At 40.0% G+C, this 26,186-nt stretch overlaps 2 protein-coding genes across 2 annotated transcripts in view; one reads left to right on the top strand and one right to left on the bottom strand.

Moving 5' to 3' along the window:
- The window catches only part of RABEP1 (rabaptin, RAB GTPase binding effector protein 1), a 128,708-nt gene extending 123,709 nt beyond the window's left edge, over window positions 1-4,999 (top strand). Inside the window, exons 16-18 of the mRNA XM_056115256.1 lie at window positions 2,376-2,474; window positions 3,578-3,694; window positions 4,443-4,999. Coding sequence (XP_055971231.1) covers window positions 2,376-2,474; window positions 3,578-3,694; window positions 4,443-4,544 — 318 coding nt within the window. The 3' untranslated portion in view covers window positions 4,545-4,999. The remainder of the gene's footprint in view (window positions 1-2,375; window positions 2,475-3,577; window positions 3,695-4,442) is intronic.
- A 2,395-nt stretch (window positions 5,000-7,394) lies between these two features.
- The window catches only part of NUP88 (nucleoporin 88), a 48,500-nt gene continuing 29,708 nt past the window's right edge, over window positions 7,395-26,186 (bottom strand). Inside the window, exons 6-17 of the mRNA XM_056115257.1 lie at window positions 24,722-24,908; window positions 23,642-23,789; window positions 19,739-19,837; window positions 16,507-16,597; window positions 14,085-14,186; window positions 10,914-11,072; window positions 10,345-10,470; window positions 10,189-10,254; window positions 9,983-10,063; window positions 9,558-9,684; window positions 8,430-8,548; window positions 7,395-7,565 (exon numbers count right to left, since the gene is read on the bottom strand). Of these exons, the coding sequence (XP_055971232.1) occupies window positions 7,502-7,565; window positions 8,430-8,548; window positions 9,558-9,684; window positions 9,983-10,063; window positions 10,189-10,254; window positions 10,345-10,470; window positions 10,914-11,072; window positions 14,085-14,186; window positions 16,507-16,597; window positions 19,739-19,837; window positions 23,642-23,789; window positions 24,722-24,908 (1,369 nt within the window). The 3' untranslated portion in view covers window positions 7,395-7,501. The remainder of the gene's footprint in view (window positions 7,566-8,429; window positions 8,549-9,557; window positions 9,685-9,982; window positions 10,064-10,188; window positions 10,255-10,344; window positions 10,471-10,913; window positions 11,073-14,084; window positions 14,187-16,506; window positions 16,598-19,738; window positions 19,838-23,641; window positions 23,790-24,721; window positions 24,909-26,186) is intronic.

The following is a 26,186-nucleotide window of genomic DNA, read 5'->3' as shown; positions in this document are numbered from 1 at the left end:
GCCTCTGAACACTCAGCTGCTGTGGCATCTCCCTCCAGGGATTCTTACACTGTTCTCGAACTCATCCCGTAGTTCTCTGGTGTGCCGTCCATTTCTTTTCAGACTATTTTCCACCTTCTGCTCTATCCCTAGTGGCTTCCTCCTCATTTGGAACTCCTTGATCTTTGGTTTAGCTATGTTATTCTGCTCTTCTGGGCTTCTTTTGAGGTTTTCTAATATCTACCATGCTTTTCATTTCTGGTATTTCTGGCTGTAGTAGTTTTCTCATTTAACTCTTAACACCTTGTTAAGTTTTGCTAACTGTACCATCATTTCTTTGAGTTTGCATCATGCTATCACTAAAGACATTGTCTGAGAATTTACTAAGCTGGTTGGTTTTGTTTATGTCTTCGGTCATATTGTTTTCATTCATTGAACTTAGTGGACTTTCTACATGTTTTCCCTTTTGATTTTCTAGTGACTGTAGTTAGATTCCCAGGAAGGTTGCTGAGGAATAGTCTGGGAATTGCTCTCTTTCTTCTCTGCCCATTCTCACTGATTAACATGAAACATAACTGGGAGCATGTAATTTGTTGAGTAGATAAATTTGTTGCATGGCCCACATAAGCAGCTGCACACTTAATAATGATGAAGTGGGATGGGGGGGTGCTGTTAGGACCCACCTGGTACGGAGGGGCCCTGCCTCCCTTCTGGGGTACAGACAGAGATGTCAGCCCAAGGCAACCTCTCCTAGAGTGGCAGAACAGCAGGCAGAAGGTCTGAATCATGTCTTTTTCAGTCATCTTTTCACGCTTTTCTGTTGTGAGCCTTGAACTTACACTTTTTCACTGGTCTTTTCTAATAAGTATAAAATAGTAAGATGCCTCCTATTAAGAGGATAAAAGTTTCTCTTTGGATAGCACTTGTCAAGTCACCAGTACTTACATCCCTCAATAAACCATGGTTCTTGAAAGAATATTATCAAAAATAATATGGGGCTGAAGAGATAGTACAACTGGTAGGGTACATGACTGACCTTGGTTCCATCCATCCCTGAGCTGGATATAGCCCAGAAACCAAATACATAAATAAATAAATAAACACACATTATATATGTGTGTGTATGTATGTGTATATATATAATCTTCACTGCCTAGCCTCCGTGTTACCCTTCACCCCACAGCAGTCTGGCTTCAGCCTTTACTTTATGTCAAGATTGCCCAGTCAGAAATTACCAGCAACTAAATGTGCCCCATTCTTTCCACTCACATTGCCTTTGTGGGGTACTTCAGTTCTGCCTTGGCTTATTCTAACTTCTTTTTCTGGCTCAAAAACTTGTCCCCTTCTAATTTATTGTCACATTGAAATCAAAGTGAGCTTTAAAAATTACACATAACTCTTTGTTTAATTAAAAACATCCAGTGGTTCCCTTTATATTCAAGATCGAATCCTTATTTCTTTTCCTATCTTACTATTTATTTTTGTATCCCATCCAGCTGTGCTTAGAGACTCATGATCTCACATGCAGGCATGTACTCCCACCCTTTGAGCCATCTCTTCAGTCCCCCACTCCACTTGGAGGCCAACCAAGACATCCTGCTTCTCAGTCTTAGCTTCCAGAGCCCTGGCATACCATTGCTACAGGGTAGGCAAAATCACTAGTTCCTGAACTTTTTTTTTTCCCTCTGGGTTTTAGGCTACAGTTGGCAGTTCTCATGTAACTATCCTTGTTACATGCTCTGAATTGGTTCATTTCATGAATCATGCAGTACTAGGATAGAACCCAGACTCTCTTGCATGCAAAGCATGCACTCAGTCAATTGAACTGTCACATACTTTTTTTGTGTGTTTTTTGGGCCACACCCAGCAGTCCTTTGAGCTTCATTCTGGTTAGGTGCTCAGGGATCACTCCTGACTCTGCTCGCAGCACCATTTGAGGTGCCGGGGACCAAACCATCATCAGCCTTGTGCAAGACAAGTGACTTGACCTCTGTACTATCCTTCTGGCCCCGAGCTCATTTTCTATGCTCCCTCTTTCGAGGATCTTTACCTTTCTCACCCTTACCACCTTTTACTTCCCCTTAAATTTTTTATCTTTAACATCAAATACCATTTTTCCAAGGAAGTCCTTCCCAACATTTTGGCAGAATTAGTTTCTTCCTCCATGTTTACCTACTCTAATTATTTACATATCTTTCTTGATTTCTCCATCCTAGATATTAAAATATAATAGAAACTGATAAGTGTTTTATGAGAGAAAGTTACAAGATCTGCAGAGATCTAAAACATTCTAAAACATGTATAAACTGAGCCCAAGGCATTGGGATTGGGTATAATTCTCTAGACCACAGTTTTGTCCAGGCAGTTTCTATACTTTTTCTTTTCTAATTTCACAGCTGGAGGTGACATTACAAGAGAAGTCTCAACAGCTTGAGAGCCTTCAGGAGATGAAAATCACTTTGGAAGAACAATTAAAGAAAGAGACTGCTGCAAAGGTGACATATGTGTATATTTGTATCTTTATCTACATATACATTTTTGGGCTTTCTCTGTGCTCAGGGGTAACTTCTGGAGATGCTCAGGGGATCATATGGGTGCCAAGAATTGAACCCAGGTGGACTGCATGCAAGGCATGCACCCTACCCAGTGTACTGGCTCTCCAGTCCCTAAGGTGATATTTTTATTGGTAATTTAATTTAAAAACAGTACTAAGCAGGGGGAATTACATCTTATCTTTTAAATCTTATTGTTTGACTAGTGCAATATTGAAAAGTTGGCAAGTCTTGCTGCTTATAGAAATTAATTGATCTCATCAGAGTTGAGACAGATCTGCACACTTGCCAGTGGTGCAGGCCTGTGTCAGAGGCCAGTAAACATTTTAGGTGTTTGGCTGAAAGGGCCATGAACTTGGTACTGCCTATAGTTAGAAGCTTGGCTTTGAAAGGGGTGTTCACTTGATTTGTCTGCTTTGAACTGTACTTGCTGTGTGAATTTAGTTTAATCCAGTTAGAATGAAATTACGTGTGAGACATGAAATTGACCAGTTAACATGTATTAACTGAAATAATTATTTATTTGGAAATTAATCGATATTTCAGTAGTCATGAAATGTGGGGTGGTTTCCTAGAAACCTCAGCGGCTGTGTGGTCATACCTTTATTTGAAAAACACTGAGGTCATAGCAAGACTGCCACCAAAGCCCTGCTGTTTTACCTCTGTAAGGAAGATTAGTGATAGTTGGGGTCATTTTCATTGAGAACTTTCCTGACAGATGCTTTACTGAGGACATTGTAATTACCAGAAAAAAATCCACTGTATGTCAGTTTTTTATGATTCATTGCTGTCACCAGATTGCTAGGGGTGAGAATTCAGGTGGAGGAGGTGCATCACATATTTTTTTTTTCATTCTTTCACACTAACTCCAATTCTGGACTTATTGCTTAGGACTGCATCCTTGATCTCTAAAGCGTAATGAATAGAATATAGGAATATGAGGCACATGTATTTTGGTGTTTGAAAATTACAAGTCTCCTCTAGATTTCCTAAGTAGTTCAGACCCAGGGTTCTTTGACATTCTCATTTAAAACTTGTACCTTCAGGCTACTGTTGAACAACTAATGTTTGAAGAGAAGAACAAAGCCCAGAGATTGCAGACAGAACTTGATGTCAGCGAACAAGTTCAGAGAGATTTTGTTAAGCTTTCTCAAACCCTTCAGGTGAGCTCTTTGGGGGAACCTCTAGAAGCATGGGGGCTTCGGGAGTTGGGGATTGGAGGTGGGGCGGGTCTTTGTACTCCGGAGAAATTCATAGTTCCCTACTTGATTACTGAAAATATAAAGTTTAGAGACTGTGGCTATCCACTACCTTGGCTCCAAATATCTGCTTGGCCATTCAAGTCAGAGTTTGTACTTCAGACCTTTTTCCTTTCCCTCTATACCCTTCTGGTTTTGCTTCATAGAGTATTAATTAACTACTTGACATAACAGGTAAACCCTTCCCAATCAGAATTACTCCATCTTGTTCCTCTTTGTCTCACATTTTACACTTAAAAAAAAAAAAACTGGTGGTTTCTTGGCCACAGTATGTTTTCTTATAGGAAGCATCCGTGTTTCATTACCCTCTATTCCTTTAAGACAGCTTGTTTGCCCTCTACATGTACTTTCTCTTAGTCCCCAAGCAGTGCTGCCTTAGTATTTGATGAATACCTGCAGTAATATTTAAACTCCCTATAATTCAACTGAGGATTCTAAAGGGTTAAGTCTCATTTGTGTTCATAGTCCAAGCACCTTTTACTAGGTCTGTTAGCAGAATCTTTGATAAATTGCTTTTAAATTTAACTATTCTTGCTGTCTTCTTTGAAGTGACAATTCTATGTGGAATTAATTTGTTCTATCTCTGCTAAACTAACTGAACTAGGAAACATAGGGGCCACCAGCACTTAATCGCTTTGTATTATTTCTCCAGGTGCAGTTAGAGCGGATCCGACAAGCTGACTCTTTGGAGAGAATTCGGGCAATTCTGAATGATACCAAACTGACAGACATTAACCAGCTCCCTGAAACATGACACTCTGATGGCATGGCATTAGCCTGCACTTTGGGTTTTTAACTCTTCTTTAGAACATTAATTATTTAACTCTTAACTGAAGAAGTCACACAACTACAAAAGACTGGAGAAATGTTTATTTCTAGTGCGGGAAAAGACTGCAGTACAGGAACAGCAGTCAGGGTAATTTGCAACAAAAATACCTTTCAAGAGGAACACTCACAAGACTACAGACTTGATTTCAGATAATGTGATCTGATTTGACGATGGATCAAATGCTGTTTCCTTGCCTGCTTTATCCAACATTTCCCTACCCTAAAGCAACATCCCAATAGTGTTTGAACTTAAAACTTTTTGTTCATAGATATTGGAAGAGAGAATTTTTTCTGTTGACTAGAGTTTATCAGTAACAGTATTCGGCTAGCAGAGGTATAGTAAGCTGTATGAATATTTTATATTAAAATATGAAAGTCTGAGATCAGGCCAATGGCTAGTGACTGTCTTTTCTATCTCAGTGGTTTGACTTTTTTCCCACTATTTTGTCTTGTGTTGGAAGCCCTGAAATGCTACTGAATCTTGCCTGAGAAAAAGAAGACATCCACAGACAAGCAATTTAAAAACTAAATTAAGAATCTGAAAATTTGGTTGGGGCTCTTTGTATTGGAGTTAAAGGAAAAGCACAAGAAACTCTTTGCAAGCACTTTTTCGGCTACCTGGATAACTTTTGTGGTCAAGTTGAACTGGTACCACCCACTCATTTGAAAACCTCAGTTATGGATCAATGGAGGGGCGGAAGGGGGAACAAGATGTCTAATAACATCTAGTATAAATTCACAAGTCTGCTTATTTTCAAACTCCTGTAACAAGTCTGAGTACAGATTGTTTCAAAAGTATCAAACATAAAATTGGTAATAACTAGGTTTGAAAGATACCCACTTTGCATTTTCCTTTTATAATTTATTCTTGGAGTTTGTTAATTCTTATGGTGAAGTTGGGGAAAACTTGGTTGGTTGGAATATGCTTTGTCATTTCTGTGAGTAGTATGAAACTCCTATCCTATGTGAAGAAAGCTTCAACTAATTATTTTTGCCTTATGAAGTTTTACAGAAAGCACAAAGACTGGAGGGTTCACATTCACTACCTGCTACAGATTAGCCAATAGAAAAAAAGCTACATCGTAATTCATATAGATGGTTCTAAAGTAAAATTGTTGGTATTAAATTCTGTGTGCTTGGTATTGCATTACAGCAGTGTACTTGGAAGGTACTTTTATGGAATTAAGTACAGATCAGTTGGCCCACTTAATTAACATCACCTTCAACGAGTTAAAAATTCTTTGTTACAAATGAAGTCATATAAAGTTATTTTTTCTGCATAGAGCAGTGGGTTACTGTTGTAGTCTTGAGTCATAATTATGAAATTAAAAGCAAAACTGATTATGGAAATTAGCATTATGGCTTATTATCATGCATGAGATATTTAAATTGGTTTAAAGTCCCTTTGTATTAAGTGCTTCTTGATTTAGATAATGGAAACATGTTCTCTGAGTTACAGGATATTAATTCCAAAATACAATCAATTTAAATGATGTAAGCAGTAGATCAAATTCCTTATCTCCCAAGCAAGTCTGTTCCAGGTTATTAAAACTGGTTGTCAAGTCAGGATGTATAATTCATTATCTTCCTAAACTAACTAGCTTAGCTCCCAGGGAACTGTTCTGTTTAGGTAACTTGCAGATGTTTTTCTTTGTAAGATGGTACTACATCAATAAAATCGTGATTAAAGGACAATTAAATCTGTTCTTATTACGTGGCAGATGGAAACTGATGGACCCACTCTGTTGAGAAAAATATCCTAGATAAAAACAAAGACTGAGTTATGTTAACCTATTTTTGATATGAATCAAACTATTGATACTCTCCTAGTAGAAACAATTACTTTTACTGAGTTTTCTGTGTGAGTGGAAAACTGATACAGAAGGCAGATGAATTAGCACTTCTAGATAAAACAACAGTTGGGTTTCATGAAAGTTTCTTTGCCCGTTAGTCAGTACACATGTTCTCACGCATCTCTAATCTCATTTACTTCTTACCTGTTATCTACCTAACCACGTGGCTTTTAATTGGTCTTTTAACTCAGCCATTTCTAGACAGGTTCATATTACCTTTCAGAACTCATTGGCAGATATAAAAGGTGTGGCGTCATGGTAAATGCTTATTTTACATATATAAGTCATGAGTATAACCGCAGCACTGCAAGAAATTTTGAGAGCTGGGAGGTTTGGGGCTACTCCTGGCTCTGTTCTTAGGAGTGAACTGGCTGGCAGTGCTTGGGAATAGGTGGTGCTGGGATTCAAAGTAGGGCCAGTGAATGCAAGGAAAGCACCTTACTGTCTATACCTTGTATCCTTCCCCCAATTTTTTTTTAAAGCTACATAAAACTAGTTGAGAACAAAATTACACACCAATACCAAGCTATTTCTTTTTTTCTCCCTCTGAGGTCCTACATACACCCACTGAATTATACTTTAGGAACTACGGACAGAGCCAAACTCAGATCTGAAAGGTAATACTACTTGTTGAAAAAGTGAGCTAGCAGTAAGCCTTGCAACTATGGTTCTCTGCCCCGAAAAATTTCATATGTAACTAATTGAACTGAGGAGTGTCCTTCAGAAGAAAGTGTTCCAATTAAAATAAGCTGCTGCCTAGTATTTTGTGTGGTCTTTTCCTTTAAATTCTAGGATTTTGTCCCTTTTCAGTTAGATGCTGTTGCTGCTAATAGAGTTTATGGACATATGGGAGTATGCAGCTGAAAATCTCACCCATTCAATTATAAAATAAAGTATAAAAATAATGAACGACCACACCAAACTTCATCCAAAATGTCTCTTTATAAATTAGATTATGCTATCTGTTTTACAGTATGAATTTAAGCTTTCACTTGTTAAATTCAGTTGTCTAAATCTATTCCTAACAGTTTCAGAAGTTTACATGATTTCGGATGTCGTTGATTTGTTTCACCATTTCTCTTATGTGTTCACCCCTGTAAGAATGATAAAGTCATTTCACTTTTGAGAACAACAAATGAATAACCATTATTTTATTATGATTTAAAATGTTACTGTTGAAATATATTAGAAGTGTTTTTGCTAAATTAAGGTCTCAGTAATGGTGCCTGCCACACATTTAAGTTAACAATGGTGTAACTTTTGGAAAAACATTTTTTTCTGAACCTCCTAAAACTAAATTTCCTCAGACTCCTCTCCTATTTTCCAGATCAAGAAAGTCACTCATCTCTTTATCATGCAGACTTGATAACTGTTAGTCTTAGGTATCTGCCAGATTTTTACTTGTTCACCATTATAAAACAAACCTCATCATCTCTTTCAAAGTCCTCATCATCTCTCTCCAGGAACCTTATGTCACTCTCAAAAACAGCACGGAGTTGTACATGAGGCCCTAGCTTCAAGCCCTAGCACCAAAACCAAAAGACACAAGAACCAATCTTGCTAATTACTGTTACCTGGAACCCTCCCAAAGCTACCTATTCTCAAAAAATAATTTTAATTCCTTAGAATGAACTGAGGAATTTCCTAGATTTCTCTCTTACTTTCTCCACTAAACTAGTACTTCTGGTTATTTAATATTTTGTAAACCATACTTTATATGCGGAAATATTGTTTAACATATTAATTGGGGGAATACCTTGGCCACACAGTAAGATTATAGGAAAATCATCATTTTTGGTCCTCCAGTGTACTCATCTGAGTGCTTACCTATCGTATAGCTCCCTGTACAGCTATTACTTGACATGCAAATGCCAAGTAATCTTAAATTAGAGAAAGGTTGATTTTGGTTTATTGCAAAGTAAATACAACTAAAATAGTCTACTGACAGTATTACTTACTCCTCTTTCAGGATCGACTGAATACACTTTCTCTGGTAGGCACTGAGAGTAATGGTGGGTTTTTGTGGAGTCAGTACCTTTTCCATCTTTCGTTGCTGGTAGTCCTTTTTCATTGTAACCTAAAAGCAATGAATAGAAAAAAGATAACTGAGCTGTAGTTTGTTATTTTTCTAAATGTCTTTTTTTTGTTTTGGCTTTTTGGGTCACACCCGGCGAAGCACAGAGGTTACTCCTGGCTCTGCACTCAGGACCTGGCGGTGCTCGGGGGACCATATGGCATGCTGGGGATCGAACCTGAGTCAGCCTCGTGCAAGTCAAATACCCTACCCATTGTACTATTGCTCCAGTCCTAAAGATTTTTTTTTAAACCTAATCACCAGTGAATTTCAAATTTACAAAGTTATTCACAATTCAATATACATTGTTCTAATCCCTTCACCAGTGAACACTTTCCTCCACCAATGTCCCATTTCCCTCTTTGGTAGGCACTTTATACTTATTTTCAGCTTTCTATCCCCCCTCCAATGACCAATTCCCTCCACCACCAATGTTTTATCCTTCCCTGATCTAGTAACACAACTCCCAACTTCTCCACCCCTCATCCCAAGTGGCTTCCTATTGTAAATGAGTTCTCTTGCTTACTGTTTCTACTGCCTTTGGGGAATTGTTATTCTCCTACTATATTTCTCTATATCCTGCATGAGAGAACTTCTGTGCCTGTCCCTCTCACCTTAACATGTGACGTGGTTTTTTTTTGGGGGGGGGGGGGGCACACCTGGTTGTGCTTGAGGGACCGTGTGGTACCAGGGACTGAACCTGGTTTCCAGGACTCAAAGCATGTAATACAGCCTTTTGAGCTATCATATCACCCCAGTGCTATTTTATCTCAGTGACACTTTTTAAAAAGTTATTTCAGGAAATTTTCTGTAGAACAATTTAAAAAAAAAAGAACTGATGGGAAATATAGCTCAGTATTAGAGCATCTGCAGTGTGAGAATCTGGATTCTACTCCTAGCACTACAAAAAAAAAAAAAAAGCCAAAGTACTGACATTCAGTTACACTGCATCTGTTCTTACCTGTTCGATGGCACTGCCCAAATGTCGAAGTTACACTGCATCTGTTCTTACCTGTTTGATGGCATTGCCCAAATGTCGAAGTTGATCAGGTATCAGCTGTAATTCTTTCTTCATGTCCCTCTCACTATCAGAGAGAACTGGGAGCTGAGAGTGAAAACTGTGAAGCACTTTTTTCATCCTTTAGAAAAAGCAAGTGAACATCTGAGCTTAAGGCTTCTATTTAGAAAAAATATGTATTTCATATATATATGTAAATAGATAATAACTAAAGTTATCTGTCTGAAGGAGGCCCTCACAGGATGAAATTCACAGTGGGAAAATTTACCACTATTTTCCCTCACAGCTCAGAGGGGAGTAACAATTCTGTAAAGCATGGGAGTACCTTCGACAGGCCCTTATTTGTCCCCTCCAATAATTAGGCTGTTAATTATCGTAATTCATTAATACTACACCTGAGTAGGGAACTATCCACTGACCTGTTCATGATATCTTCTTGTTTTTCCTTCGCTTCCTCATATTTGTCAGCTAAGCGCTCAGCCATTTCCCGTAGACTTTTTCTAGTTGTACAAAAAACAATACTGTTATCCACCTAGATAATGAAGCTAACTGATGTAGTTCAGTATCTTATGGTGAAAAAACTATTATTGAACTATTGTTTTTACTCCATAGTTTTGGAACATACCTCTCCTCTCGACAGTAATTTAGATCTTCTAGTTGTTTCTTTTTTTGTTCACATAATAAATTGACCCTTCATGAGGAAAAGGGAAAAAAATTAATCAAAAGCCAGGTCTAGGCCGTTAAGCAGTGCCAGAGCGTATGAGAACGATAGCCATCCTACCTCCGCTGAATTTCTTCCTTCGCCAAGTCCTGCTTAAGAATGTACTGTTCTCTGAATACCTGGGTAGCTCTGCTGATGAGCTGAAGACATTCTTCAGGAGGAGGAGCCAGGTCTTTTTCGGATGATCTTTTCAAAAAGAGTATTTCACTGTTATACTCCTTAACTGAATATAATAATTGAAAAGACTCATCAATCTGCTTCTTCCATATTTCCTGTTTATCACTAGTAAGTGCCTCTATTCAAACCTATTCTCTCACTCTGTATACTGATTATAAACATGCTGTTTCTTCCAACTCAACATAGTAAAAAGTAGATGAAATTAAATAACTGAGGAAATATGAAAACACAAGCAACCAGGTTTGTCTTGTCTTTTTTTGTTCCAAGTTCACATGGGTCTTTCTCTGGGCAATATTCAGGCTATTCCCAGTTTGATGATCAAAGAGTAACTCCTGACGGTCGTTTGGGGACCACTGTGCTATGGATGAAGCATGTGCTCCAGCCCATTGAGCTCTCTTCCCCCAATAATTGGTTCATAAAACACATATCCCTCCCCCCAACAAATCTCATACTTTAAAAATGCTGGATTTGTAACACCACGTTGCAAAATACTTCTGATATGCTTTTTAAAGGAATCCGGTGTTTCAGCCAGAATACGGAGGGGAGACTCTGTCACTTCTGCATCATCTTGGGTACAGAGCAGGGGAGGAGATACTGGATGAACGGTGCTTCTGTAAAAAAGCCCACCATTTACTTTTTAACTATTTATTGTATCATAAGTATAAGTCGCACTTAACCTCTGATAATATAAAAAACTATGAAATGTTACATTTAATTATTTAGGCTTTTTAGACCAAACTTGATGTGCTACGGGCTTGCGACTGACTCTGTGCTTAGGGATTACGCCTAGGGGGGGCTCAGCAGACCTTATGAAGTGCTGGAGCTCAAACCCCAGTCATAAATCACTACCTGCTGTAGTAACTCTTCAGTCCAAAAATACTACTTTTATAAACACACAGAATACATCTGTACCTTGAAGAGATCACTTTAGTAAGAGTTTTATCCCTTTACCAATGTTATCATTTGTCAAAGCATTTTTTTTTTTTTTTGCTTTTTGGGTCACACCTGGCAATGCACAGGGGTTACTCCTGGCTCTGCACTCAGGGAACCATATGGGATGCTGGGAATCAAACCCGGGTCTGCTGCGTGCAAGGCAAACACCCTACCTGCTGTGCTATCTATCCAGCCCCTGTCAAAGCATTTCTGACCTCAGATTTCTTTTGAAAAAAATTAAGGCAGTAGGAAAATGGAACTTCAAGAATTTTTCAGAACCAGAGCTACAAAATAATTCACTTGCTAAGCATAGTTTAGATCAGATCAAATGCAATATCACTGCATACCTTTTATCACTTAAGTGTCTCCACTACATAATCATCATACCCTGTTTGTTTTCAGTAACACCAGCACAATTTTTAAAAAATGCTCGACATAATGGTTGCACCCCACCTTTCTGGCAAAATTTACCTAAAACTTTTAAAAACTGCACATTTTGTTGATTTTAGTTTTTGGGGCCATACCCAGCAGTGCTCAGGGCTTATTTCAGGCTCTGCAATCAGGGGTTACTCCTGGCAGGCTTAGGAGACCATGTGGGATGCTGGGTATCGAACTCTGGTTGGCCATGTAAAGGCAAGCACCTTAATGGCTATTCTATCACTCCAGCCCCTATCTAGTTTGATTTCTAAAAAGCACATCCACTTAAAAATAACAATCACAAAGACACTTTGTAGAAGGAGCTTGAAAGTTTGCAAACTCTGACCACATGGTAAGTGATAAAAATCCAACAATTCAAATCAGGATGTCTGTTAAGCACTAACAGAGATAACTTGTACTCTGCATAGTTGGCAGAAATAAAAAACCTGGGCTGGGACCAGAGAGATAGTACAGGGGGCAGGATGTTTCCCCTGCACAGTGCTGACCCAGGTCAATCCCCAGCATCCCATATGGTTCCTGGAGCACTGTCTGGAGTGATCCCTTAGCACAGAAACAAGCGTACGTTCTGAACACTGGGGTATAGCACAAACACAAAAAAATAATAATAAAATAAAGAAGCATTGGTATTTACTTTTTCTGCTCTGAGATTCCTATCTTTGTTTGAAGTAACTACTTTATAAGAGGTAAGATGGTTTTTTTAAAATATGCCGAGGTGCTGGAGAGATAGTGTGATGCTTGCCCTTCAAGCTTGCCCTTCAAGCAGATGACATGGGTTTGATCTCAGCTCTCCTAGGGTCACCTGAGCAACACCACAGGTGATCCTTGAGCACAGAGCCAGGAATAAGCTGTGAGCAACACCAGATGTTCACATCAAAACAAACAAAAAATACATGCTTCAGCAAACGCAAAAAAGGCTATGTATTTTTAGTGATTTTTACTAAAAATATATTTTTGTCTTAAGTTTTCCAACTCTTTTTTGTAAAAGTAATACAAATTACTTTTTCCTTTCTAAACAGCATTCCTTATCAATTTTCAAAGATCATGATAAACCTTCCAAGGGCAGCAAATTAACATCAGGAAATGAAGTCAGTGTCTACAAGTACATGCTTTGAACTGATAATTAAGACTGCTGGCCGGGAGTGGAGGGTGGGTGGGAGGTGAGGGTAGGAGGGAAGAGTAGAGTATTCGACATCTTATGTAGTATTAAACCAGATCTTTAATTTCCACATCTATAAAACTCAGAATGACCTTTTAGGAGTGCTAAGAAACTGCTGCACATAGTTAATATAAATTCCTTAAGGGGAATGGAAGCAGTAATTCAGAGCTCTCTTTTTTGTTTGTTTTGTTTTGGTTTTTTGGGTCACTCCTGGTAATGCTCAGGAGTTACTCCTGACTCTGTTCAGGAAATACTCCTGGCAGTGCTTGGGGGAACATACGGATGCCGGGGACTGAACCTGCTTCGGCCACATGCAAGGCAAACGCCTTATCTGCTGTGCTATCTCCCTGGCCCCTTTCTTAGATGTTTTATTTGTAGCCCAATTTGTGTTACTTCTGTCCTCAAGTATTGACTTTACCACACTGTTTCTTCCATAACACTTGAATAGTAGCAAGAGCCTTACAAGATTTCTCTGATGATAGTAGTAGGTGCCAATTTACCTCTCGCTCTTTTTCCTTCTATAATGGAAGCTTACATGGTTGTCCTGATTGTAGGAATGGATTGTAGGAAGGAGTGTAGGTAAACTTCTGAGCCTAGCATACAAAGAGCTTAAAAGTATACCCACATTTCCAACCACCAAGTGAGAAGCCAAAGCATAACTAATATGGTTTTTGTTTTGTTTTCTTTTGGGGTCACAACCTACAATGCTCAGGGGTTACTCCTGGTTCTGCACTCAGGAATTACTCCTGGCGGTGCTCAGGGGACCATATGGGATGCTAGGGATCGAACCCAGGTCAGCCGTGTGCAAGGCAAATGCCTGACTCACTATCCTATCACTCCAGCCCCTAATATCATGGTTTTTTTTTTTAGGTGCGTTGAGATACTGGAACCACACCTCATAATGATTGGGATGTCGGGAGGGCTACCCCATGCACTGACTGGGATCAAACAGGATTCACCTCATGCAAGCCTCAATCCCTGTATTATCTCTGCAGCCCATTAACAATGTATTTTCAAGTCAATTACTAAAAGCATTTTCCACCGAGATTTTGCAAAATTAATGACAAGTATGTGAAAAATAAAAACTAGAACCTACAATAAAGGTCTTATGAGGCATTCATAGGTACTGGTGATGCAGATCATTGTTGGTCCCAGAATGTCAGGAATGATCCAGAATCCTCGAATAGGAGCTGGCTGCCTAGAAAAACAAAGCCACAGTTTCAAAACAAAGAAACAAATGAAATGGTACCAAAAGCAGAGACATGGCTGAAGTTCACAACTTCTAAATCCTGGCTAACAGTTGGGAAATACTATAGTATAGTAATTTAAAGGTGTTGTTGTGGAACTCTGGAATACAACTAAATCTGCATGAAACAAACCGTTAACTTCTATGTCCAGAAGCTCTGTAAGGAATCCATTACCTCACGATGTTCATAGTAATTGTACCAGTTAATATGAAACACTGAAGTTGGTGGTTCTCTTATCAACACACAAAACTGATAGTTCACATACTTAACCCAACGCCCAACCTATGAAAATGCTCAGAAACTGGTGAACAGAACTTCTGAGAGTTTAAACAAGGGACTAGGGATGACTCTCAATGGTAAAGCACTTGCCTTGTATGTCTGGAATCCAGTTTTGATTCCTGGCCCAGAGTACAAAACTGGGAGTAGTGACTACTTAAACACTTCTGGGCATAGGACCCAAAACAAAAATAAAAATCTGCAAAATTCAATGCAAGGTCCACCTGGTATGTAGTTCATTTGAAGCTTTGCCTTAGGTTCATTCCTGATACAGCATGAAAGAAAATAAGATGTCTGGACAGAGAGATAGTTCAAAGGGCTAGAGTGTATATTTAGCAAGTGGGATCTCAGGTTCAAATTCTGACACCAATGATTCCCTAGACAATGCCAGATGGGGGCACCCCTACCTTCCAACACATTCACAAATTCGTAACAGCCTAGCTTCTGTGTCACAGCACTTAATTTTACAAACAAGCTTACTCTTTCATTCAAATTCTCAGTTGGGGGTTTGCCTTGTATACAATCCCTGGCCCCATATATAGTTCCCACCTGCCAGGAGTAACCCCTGAGCATACTGGGTGTAGCCCCAAAGCCAAAACCAAAAAAAGCTAATCAACTTCTCAGGGTTGAAAGGTAGGAAAGTGGGTAGGTCATTTGCTTGACATGTAGCCTATCTAGTTCAATCCCTGGCACCCTAGATGGTCCCCTGAGCATTGGCCACAGGTGATCCCTAAGTACAGAGCCAGGAGTAAGTACTGCCAGGTGTGGCCCCCAAACAAACAACAATATAAACAAAACCCACAAAATTCTTCACTAAAATTTCAAGTTTTTCTTGACCTACTCATCATCTCATATTTTGCTATACTGAGGATCAAATCTATAGGTGACAAGGACTCTATCACAGACCCACATTCCAAGTGCAAATTCCTCTTCCCTTTGTAATCAGCAGTCTTTAGATAGTCTACAATATTATTTTTTCTTCCACAATATTTAATAATTTTGGGGGGCTGGGTGTGGGAGCAGGAAAGGTGTAAAAAAAAAAATGGGGTAGGGGGAACTCTCCTAAGTGGTGTTCAGCTTCTAGAGGACATACTATGTGAATTTCGTTTGTTTAATTAAAGAACTGTGATTTACAAAGTTATTGATAATTGAGTTTTAGGCATATATTTCAACACCAATTCTACCACCACTGTCAACTTCCCTAAACCATATGTTCCCATATTCCCTCCCCACTCCATCCCAAACCCCAACCTATCCCCAACTGTCAACTTGATGGGTACATTAAAAAGTTTCAGTGATTGCAGTTTAGAGCTCATGCTTCCAGTGTTGTTCAGTCTGCGTTCTGGATATATGGCTCTTCCACTCACCCGTATCAACAGTATAACTGATACTGGTAGCCAGAAGTAACCCCTGAGCACTGCTGGTATGACTTAAAAAGACAAAATAAAATTTAAAAAATTTGAAAAAATAAACACTGGGGTCCAGGGTGATCTAAGCATTCACCTTTTACTATGGTACATTTCTTCATCCAATATTTTATATACCACAGATATATAAGATTTGTTTTTCTTCTGGTTTACTTGTTTTGAAACAGGGAAAGCTTTAGATAAATATCTAATGGGTAATGTGTCATATGTGCAATTAATATTCAAGTTTTAATCATTTGAGTATAATGTATATATGTATCTGTCACTGTCCTCCCATTGTTCAACAATTTTCTTGAGCGGGCCCAATAACGTCTCCATCATGAGACTTTGTTGTTACTATGTTTGGCATATCGAATACGTCACGGGGAGCTTGCCAGGCTTTACCGTGCGGGCGAGATACTCTCGGTAGCTTGCCGAGCTCTCCGAGAGGGGTGGAGGAATCGAACCTGGGTCGGCCACGTTGGCTGCTTGCAAGGCAAGCACCCTACCCGCTGTGCTATCGCTCCAGCCCCATATGTGTATCTAGATTAATAAAATGCATGATCTGTGTATGTAACATGAGTCTTACCTGCATGGCAACGGCTTTGTACAAAGGATATGCTCCACAAAGCATTTCTGTTCTGCAGCAAGTTCCTGTAAACTATCCTTATCTTCTTCATCTATAAAGAACACAAAAATTAACTGATGCTTTAAAATGGTCTTTAAATTACTATGTTGATATCAGTTAAATGAGACAACTTCTGGACTATAGCCATTACTGACTGGATTCCACGGGACGTCAAAAGATCGCGTGGACGCCCACCTACAAGATGGTCAGACTTCTTCGTCAAGACCCTGAATGATCGGTTTGAGGCTCTGCATGTTCCTAGAATGAACAGATGCCATTGGGCTACGCTAGCACGTAACAGGGATGAATGGAGACGTTACTGGCACCTGCTCGAGTAAATCGATGAATAACGGGGCATCAAGTGATCAAGTGACATATAAAAAGTCCAAAAGCAAAACTTGTAAAAAAATTAAACATTCACCTGAGATTTCCAAGCACAACTTGATGTGGTCTAGTTTTTTTTCTTATAGCAACTTATGAGATATAGGGTAAAAAGTTCCTGTAATAGAGCCAGAGAGGCAGGCAGGGGAAGAAAGGGGGGAGGCAGAAAGGAAACTAGGGTCATTGGTGATGGGAAATGAACACTGGTGGAGGGAGAGGTGTTGGATCATTTATGACTGAAATCTGATCTTAAACAACTTTGTAACTGTGTATCTCATGGTGACTCAATTAAAAAAATAAAAATAAATTAAATATATATATATATACACATGATACATATAATGAAACTTAAACAAAAAAGCAACATAGGTAAATATAATTGAAAGAAAGACTTACACAAAAAAGCAACACAGCCTTGTTAATTTGGGAAATCCTCAAAAAAAAATCCTGAATGGCAAAAGATGCTAAAATCAGAGTCATTCTTTGAGAAGCATGTTTTAGAAGAAAAGTCATTGGTGTAGCGAAAAGTCATGGGTGTAGCTATTCATTTTTTTCCCTTAACACTCTACCGAAAATGATCACAAAGTTAGAATATTTAGTTACTTAAGCAGTTGTCTGAAAATATTAAAATTATGACTTAGATCCTTCAGTCTTCTAGGCAGAAGCCAAAAGATTAGATTATATAGTAAATCTGTGAATAAGCTTTGTTTATTAAAGTGAATTCTCACATACAAAGAAAATTCAAAGCATTCTTGAGAATTTTGTAACTAAGAAAAGCCGTTCATTATACCCCTAGTATTCTATAGGCAAGGAAACATGCTAATAAAACTAACAAACTACAAATAATCACTCTGTAATATTTCCTTGGCCCTCAAATATCTTTGGTAGATTATCCTGGATTACCTGAGTTGTTACAAAGTTACAAAAATTTCCTTGGTCAAAAGAGAAAACCATAGATTTGAGTGAAAAACCAAAAACCAAAGATTTGAGTGAAACATGATGTGGATGACTATATACAGCCTTTGAAGATGGAAAAAGCATTTTCTTTTGACAATGTAAGTCAAAAGAAACTGGAAAGGATTAGGAAATTGATTTTACCCTGTAGTTTCCAGAAAGAGTGTTCTGCCAAGTGAGATCATTCTAAGACTTCAAACCTACACAACCATATGACCAAACTCACGCTGTCTCATATTAATATTTAAGTTTTTTAAAAAAAATGGTTGGGGGGGCATATATTCATTTGTACTCAGGGGCTACTCCTAGCTCTGTGCTAAGGAATGAGCCCTGGCAGTGTCCGGGGACCATATGTGATGCCGGGAATTCAAAACCATGGTCAATGGAATGAAAGACAAATGTCTTAATCCTGTACTATTTCTCTGTATTATTTTCAATTGCTAAATTTGTGGTCCTTTATTACAGCAAGCAGAAAAATAAGGAAAGCATTAGGATTTCCAACACAAAGTATGGTGTTAGCTGTGGGTTTTTCATAGAAAAACACCTCTATAAGTTTAAGCAAAATCTATTTTACAAAGTTTATTGAGTATATTTAATGTGAAAAGTTGTTGGTTTTTCTTTAGTGCTTTTTCTCAATCTACTGAGATGATCATAAGATTTTTATCCTCTTTGATATGGTGCAATACAATGATTTCTAGATGTTAAACTTGCATACTTGGGATAAATCCCACTTTGTTATGGTGCATAATCCTTTTCATATTATTGATTTGGGTTTTCATTTGATTAGCAGGTATTTAGTGAGGATTTTTTTCTCTATATTCATGAAACTGTTTTCTTTCCTTGGATGTCTTTGGTGTCAGCCCTTACAGAGCTGGTGTTTCTCTTCTACCTTTCAAAAGAGCGTGTGAAGAACTGCTATTATTATTTTTTAAATGCAAAATCATTAAGGATGGGATAGTGGCTCAGTAGCAGAATATCTGCTTTGCATGTATAAGGTCCTGGGTTCAATCTCCAGCACTGCAGCGATAGCACAGCGGTAGGGCGTTCGCCTTGCGAGAGGCCAACCCAACTGACCCTTTTGGAGAGCCTGGCAAGCTACCGAGAGTATTCCGCCCATACAGCAAAGCCTGGCAAGCTACTCGTGGTGTATTCAATATGCCAAACACAGTAACAAGTCTCACAATGGAAACGTTACTGGGACCGCTTGAGCAAATCGATGAACAACAGGAGGACAGTGACAGTGACAGTAACTGAAAATAAATGTTAAGCTACCATTCAATTTTTTCTCTTTTTAGAGCTAATTTCCTATTCTTGACTCAGTTTTGATACTTTTTCACTTTCATCTAATTGACATAAAGTTGTGCATAGCTATTTCTCTAAGATCAACAGTAATATCCTACTAATTAATACTTGTAGTTTTCTGAGTCTTTTATTTCTTGGCCAACATAAAGATCTGGTGATTTTGTTGATCTTTCAAAGAACCAACATCCAGTTTCATTGCCTTTTTCTACTACTTCTTCTATTCCAAACTTGGAGGAGTGGGGGGCGGGGGGGTAGTGCCTGGAGGGTATACATTTAACACAGTATTAAAGATTGGCTTAGTCATGCTCAGGAGAACACTGGTGCCAGGGGTCAATCCTGAGGCCCCACATGCAAAGCATGAACTCCAGACCTTTTGAGTCATCTCCCTATACTCCCTATACCTCAAAGTACTCCTAGGGAACATAAGGTGCTAGAGATAGAGTCTGGATTGGATTTACAACATGCAAAGAATGTGCTGGAGCCCTTTGAGCCATCTCTTCAGGGTCATCCACACTACTTTTTGATAAAATCTGATTCACTGAGTTAGTAAACTCACCCGATCCAAGAAATTTGTGAAGTTTATGAATCCAAGTTAGCCCAACACTATGTACACCAGCTTCATGAGTACAGTGGTATCTTGAGGGACACTTAGGATCTGCAAATAGAATTATTAGTAAAATAAAGGCAGCAATTAGAAAACAGAGAATTCATCTACCCATTTCCTACAAACACATTTGTTGACAGAAATAAGAGACTATATGACAGTGATACTTTTTTCCCCTTTGTTTTCTGGGCCCCACATGGGTGTTCAGGTCTTACTAATGGTTTTGCGCTCAGGGATTATCCCTGGCAGAGCTTGGGGGATTATACAGGGTGCCAAGGATAGAACTGGGGTCAGCAATATGTAAGAAAAACACCCTGTCTGCTGAACTATCTCTCCAGGCCCCAGGACTGTGACATTTTATGGGATTTTTGGTCTCTTTTTATGGTTTGGACACATACCTAGTGGTGCTAGGTTTGATCTTAAGTCATTTACTTTAAAAAGTGCCCCTGAGTAAGTGACTCGGGGGTCACTCCTGGCAGTGCTCAAGGGCCAAATATGGTGCCAGGGATCAAAGCAAACACATAGAGTAAGCACCTTAACCTGGTCCTAGTTTTGAAATATTTTGGGTTTTGTTGGGGGGAGTTGAGGTAGGGAGAGGTTTCGGGCTACGCTGGGCTATGCTCAGGGCTTACTCCTGCCTCTACATCCAGGGGCCACTTCTGGCAGACTCAGGAAACCATATGGGGTCCCAGGGACTGAACCAGAGTTGCCTGAGTACAAAGCAAGTACCCACTCTACTACCACTTTGGCAACATGGTTTTGAAATTTTAAATTCTGAATTCTCTGGTCCCAGTTTTGGTATCTTGAATATATTAAAACAAGTGTTTATCGAAACAGACACTACTTGTGCTGGATATCAGTTATGTCTCCTTTGTTAGCTTTAAAGGGCATTTTTTTTGGGGGGGTGTGAGGGAATACCCGGTATGCTCAGATGCTCAGTGCTTACCCCTGGCTCTGTTACTGGGATCACTACTAAAAATGATGAGGGCCAACCTGGGGCCAGTTACATGCACTGCAAGTGTCTTAATCACTAAACTATCTCCAGATCCAAGACATTTATGCCTACTTTTTGCATTTACAATTCTTCAAAATAAAACGGTAATTTTTTCCCCCTTTTTTTGTAGGAGTACTGCTATTTATTCAGCCACTGATTAGCTGATTGAATTGTGCATGAACTCCACCTTACTTTTTTTTTCTTTTCCATTTTTTACAATTTTATTTATTGAATCACCGTGAGAGCAGTTACAAAGCTTTTGGGTCTAAGTCTCAGTCATACAATGAAACACCTGTACCTTCACCAGTGCCCATTCTCCACCACCAAAAATCCCAGTATACCCCATCCCATACCCTCCCCCTGCCTGTGGGGCAGATGATTTCTACCTTACTCTCTCTCTACTTTGATCACATTCACTATTTCGACACCAGACCCACCATTATTTGAGATTTTACCCCAACACTCAGATCTGCTGAAAAGGCAACACTAGACAATTTGTGTTCTATTGCTGGTTATGAATAACATATGATGTCGTGTGGCTGCAGTAGGGCCATGTGGTTTTGAAATTCTGAAATTTTAACACTTAAATCTGGAGGGATTTCTGCCAAAAGACACTGGGTTTAGAGATCTGCTCCTGAGTCTCTGGGATCATGGCCGTTGAGCAGCTTGATGAGGACCCAGAGAGGCTGTTCATGGGTGATGACTTGGGGTCTCATTGGGGTGGGGAAGACAGGCCCAGCTCCACCTCTCCCCCCATCCCGTGAGACCCAACAAGTTTTGTCACTGCGGGCCCAAGCCTGACTGTCCAATGGCCTCTGGAGGATGACAGCCACCAAGTCGCCAAGAGGGAGCAGGCGGGGGGACAGCACCCATTCCCCCCCTGGGGTGGCCCGGCGACAGTAACCTACTGCGGGGTCCGGACACATTTCTGCCAAAAGCCGCTGGGATTAGAGATTTTTTTCTGAGTCTCTGGGATCAAGGCCGTTGAGCAGCTTGATGAGGAGCCAGAGAGGCCGTTTGTGGGCGATGACTTAGGGTCTCGTTAGGGTGGGGAAGACAGGCCCGGATCCACCTCCCCCCCCATCCCGTGAGATCCAACAAGTTTTGTCACTGCGGGCCCAAGCCTGACTGTCCAATGGCCTCTGGAGGATGACAGCCACCAAGTCGCCAAGAGGGAGCAGGCGGGGGGACAGCACCCATTCCCCCCCTGGGGTGGCCCGGCGACAGTAACCTACTGCGGGGTCCGGACACATTTCTGCCAAAAGCCGCTGGGATTAGAGATTTTTTTCTGAGTCTCTGGGATCAAGGCCGTTGAGCAGCTTGATGAGGAGCCAGAGAGGCCGTTTGTGGGCGATGACTTAGGGTCTCGTTAGGGTGGGGAAGACAGGCCCGGATCCACCTCCCCCCCCATCCCGTGAGATCCAACAAGTTTTGTCACTGCGGGCCCAAGCCTGACTGTCCAATGGCCTCTGGAGGATGACAGCCACCAAGTCGCCAAGAGGGAGCAGGCGGAGGGACAGCACCCATTCCCCCCTGGGGTGGCCCGGCGACAGTAACGTACTGTGGAGTCCGGATGCATTTCTGCCAAACACCACTGGGTTTTGAGATTTGTTTCTGAGTCTCTGGGATCCTGGCCATTAAGCAGCTTGATCAGGAGCCAGAGAAGCCATTCGTGGGCGATGACTTGGGGTCTCGTTGGGGTGGGGAGGACAAGCCCGGCTCCACCCTCATCCCGTGAGGCCCTGTGTGTCTCGTCACTGGGGGCCCAAATGTGACTATCCAGTGGCCTCAGACGGATGGTGGCCACTGGGCCGCCAGGGGGAACAGGCCAAGGCATGAAACCTATTCCCACCTGGGTTGGTCCAGCACCGGTAGCCTACTGCAGAGACCAGACGCATTTCTACCTAAAGCCACTGGGTTTTGAGATTCATTTCTGAGTCTCTGGGATCATGTCCATTAAGCAGTTCAATCAGGAACCAAAGAGATCTTGCCTCCAATTATATATATATAGCTGAGCCGGAGGTGGTTTGTGGGTGTGTTTCCCACATACCTAACTTTTGACCGTTTACTTTCTTGGTAAACTTTGCCCCAAGTTTTTGGGGTCTGATCAAAGGCACAGCAGCAATTTTGGGGTATCTAGAAGTCTGAAGGAGCAATGAGGCTGCTGATGCACTCGCCTCACAGGTACAGTTGGACCTGCTGGCGGCACCATACCCCCATAAAACGGCAATTTAAAAAAGGTAGCACTCTGTGTGCAGAGGCAGGAGTATCATCTGAGAATCGCTGAGTAAGACCCAAAAATAAAAATACAAATTTTTTTAAAGGTAGCTCTGTAGAAAATCTCTGCTTACACATATATCCAAATATAAAATTGTTGAAATATGAATTTCTACAGCACAGATACTCAAACAACTCTAGTGCACTGCTCAATGAGTGTTTATCATAGTAAATCAGGTGTGAAATATGAAGTTATACTGATCTTGATAAATCTCTTGAAATTAAGAGAATTCAAAGACCTGGAGTACATGTTATGCATGCCCCAAGGTAGAATCACCAGAACTGCATGGTCCCTTAAGCATCACCAATGGGAGTGATCCTTAAGCAACTGAGCCAAAGTAGTTCCTGAGCACTGCCAAAATTAGAAAATGTATTTAAAATAAAAAAACAACAAAAACAAACAAAAAAACTACTATCTTAAAATTTGTGAAATACGCTCATCATTTTTTTGGACCTAAAATACAAATATGGTGTTAAAAGGCCAAAAAAATTGTGAACTTTTAAGAGTCTGGAACCAAACAAATTAATTACAAAAACAGTCTGTGGTAATTTTAGCTAAATATAATGGGATATGAATACTTTACCCCTGTGAAGTTTAATTGGACAAGAAAAGTCAGAATCAAAGGAATCATCCTCTCCAGATGTTAACTTCAGGGCAAGTTCCAACTCAACACACTCAAACACATACAGAGAAGGAATGAGGTCAACTCTTGAATCCCAAGACTTTTCTGACTGCAAATAAAAAGAGAGCATTATCATTCTGGTCTTTCCCATTCACCTGAAAATGTAAATAATTGAAAACAAAAGAAAATATACAAGTCAAATAGTGCTTTCAAATTTTTGATCTCCCTTCTACTCTAACAGTACCTGCCACCCCACACTTTTTTACTTTAAGCACTATGATTTACACTACTGTTCATAATAGTTTCAAGTATACAGTGTTCCAACACTATGCACTCCACCAGTGTCTGCTCCCCTTAACCCATTCCTGCTTATGGTAATGCCTTGTTATTCTTAAATGAGAATGAAAGGTTTCTTTTAGGAAGATGTAAATAAACAAGTTTAGAGAAGAACCAATTCAGCAATTTAAGGGTCTTTATTACTAAAAACTACAATTTAGGGTTCAAAAAATATATATAATTTGGTGAATCAAGTAAGCTGGCATTTCTAACTTCTTTCCATTTAGCTGTTTAAGTAAAACGTGTTCTGGTGCCACATACGATGGTGCACTGGGGCTACCTCTGACATTGCTGAGGAATAGCTCTTAACAGTGCTCAGGACACTATGTGGTGCCAGATATTGAACATGCCCAGCATAAGCATGTGCACTAGCCCTATCTCTGTGGCCCAATTTAGATTTTTTTGTAGCACTGGTTTCTTTTCTTGGAAAACAGGAGCCATATCTGGCGGTGTTCAGGGATTGTTCGCGATGACAAAGATAAAAATCACATCCCCATCTGCAAAGTATATGCACAGCCCACTGAGCTATCTCTATCGCCCCTCCCTCCATTTATTTTTGAAATATGCTTTTAGAGTTTAATTCCTAAAAGATGTAAAAGTGCCATACATAAACTAAAAATCCTCATATATTAAGCACTCGCATGGAGGCAAGAACTGTATCAGGTGTTAACAGAGATAAATACAAACATAAATGGCTTGACTTACGGTTTGGTCATCTTCCTCTTCCCCTTCCAATACAACGCAGTGATACAGCATTCCTGATTCAGTAGCAATCACTAAGATGTTGGGGACACACGGTAAGCAGAGTATAGCACAAGCATCATAACCATAGTTATCTTCAGCTGCAGGATGCATGGGCAATGGTCCTAACAACTTCCCGATATTTCCAGAGCTAAAAAAAATAAAATTTATATGCTTGGGAAATGCTAACAGCAAGTAACATCATATAAAGAACTATTTGTGTGGGGGGAGGGGGCACGGTACCCAGGATCAAGCCCAGGTCCTCCAATGCAAGGCATGAAGGCATGAGCTCTACCACTAAGCTATATGCCTGGCCCATAAAACCCCTTCTTACATTGTCTTTCTCTAGCTATCAAACCCAAATTTAAAATCAGGAAATTCCCAATGTCTCCACTTTTTCATATTTCTATTCAATTTCTACTGTTCAAGAGCTTATTAACAGGAGATAATTTTGCTGCACAAGAGACATTATGATATCTGAAGACCTTTATCACTTACAATTCATAAGAGGAGATTACTGGCATCTACCAAGTAGGTTGTCAGTAATGCTACTTAATATTCCCCCAGAGAGGTCCCTCAATAAAGAACTATTCATCTGAAATATCAAATATAAACAGTGCAGCAGTTGAAAAGCCAGCCCAGATTTACTATACTACCTATATTGGTAGTGGTAAGTTCCAAATCTTCTAAAATGCAGTTCGCCTTCAATCCACATATCTAATCAAATTAGACAAATACATGTTATTTAGTGCTAATGACAGGCTCAAGAAACTGATGGTTAGTTTGAGTTATGAAGCAACACAGAAAACTAAAAAGGTTTAAGGGGCTGGAGCAATAACAAAGTGGGTTGGGCGTTTGCCTTATATGCGGCCAACCCAGGTTTGATTCCCAGCATCCCATATGGTCTCCCGAGCACCACCAGGAGTAATTCTTGAATGCAGAGCCAGGAGTAACCCATGTGCATCACCAGGTGTAACCCAAAAAGCAAAACTAAAAATGTGAATTTTAAAAAGATATTAAGAATTAAATAGTATTGGGGTATGGTGCTGCCAACAGGTCAACCTGTACCTCCGGGGAGAGTGTATCAGCAGCCTGATGATGCCTTCAGGCTTCCTAATATCCCAAAATTGCCACTGTGCCTTTGGCCAGACCCCAACAACTTGAGACAAAGTTTATTAAAAATTAAACAATCAAAAGTTAGGTATATGGGAGCCATACCCACAAATCATCTCTAGCTCAGCTATCTATACAAGCTCATTTATTGGCCTTATTTCAGAGACTCATAGATAAATCTGGAAAGAGATCAAAAGCCAAAGTAAATCTCGGACCTCTGCATGGCTGAACAGACTGGGATAAGTCAGAGGAGGGCAGGTTGGCCTGGCGGCCACCCAAGCAGAGCCCCCCAGAAGCCACTTGCTTCTCAATTCAA

Source organism: Sorex fumeus, unplaced genomic scaffold (assembly GCF_029834395.1).
Source record: "Sorex fumeus unplaced genomic scaffold, SorFum_2.1 ptg000028l, whole genome shotgun sequence".
NCBI lineage: Eukaryota > Metazoa > Chordata > Mammalia > Eulipotyphla > Soricidae > Sorex > Sorex fumeus.
The sequence above is the reverse complement of the archived record's forward strand: the minus strand, read 5'-3'. Positions and strand labels throughout refer to the sequence as shown.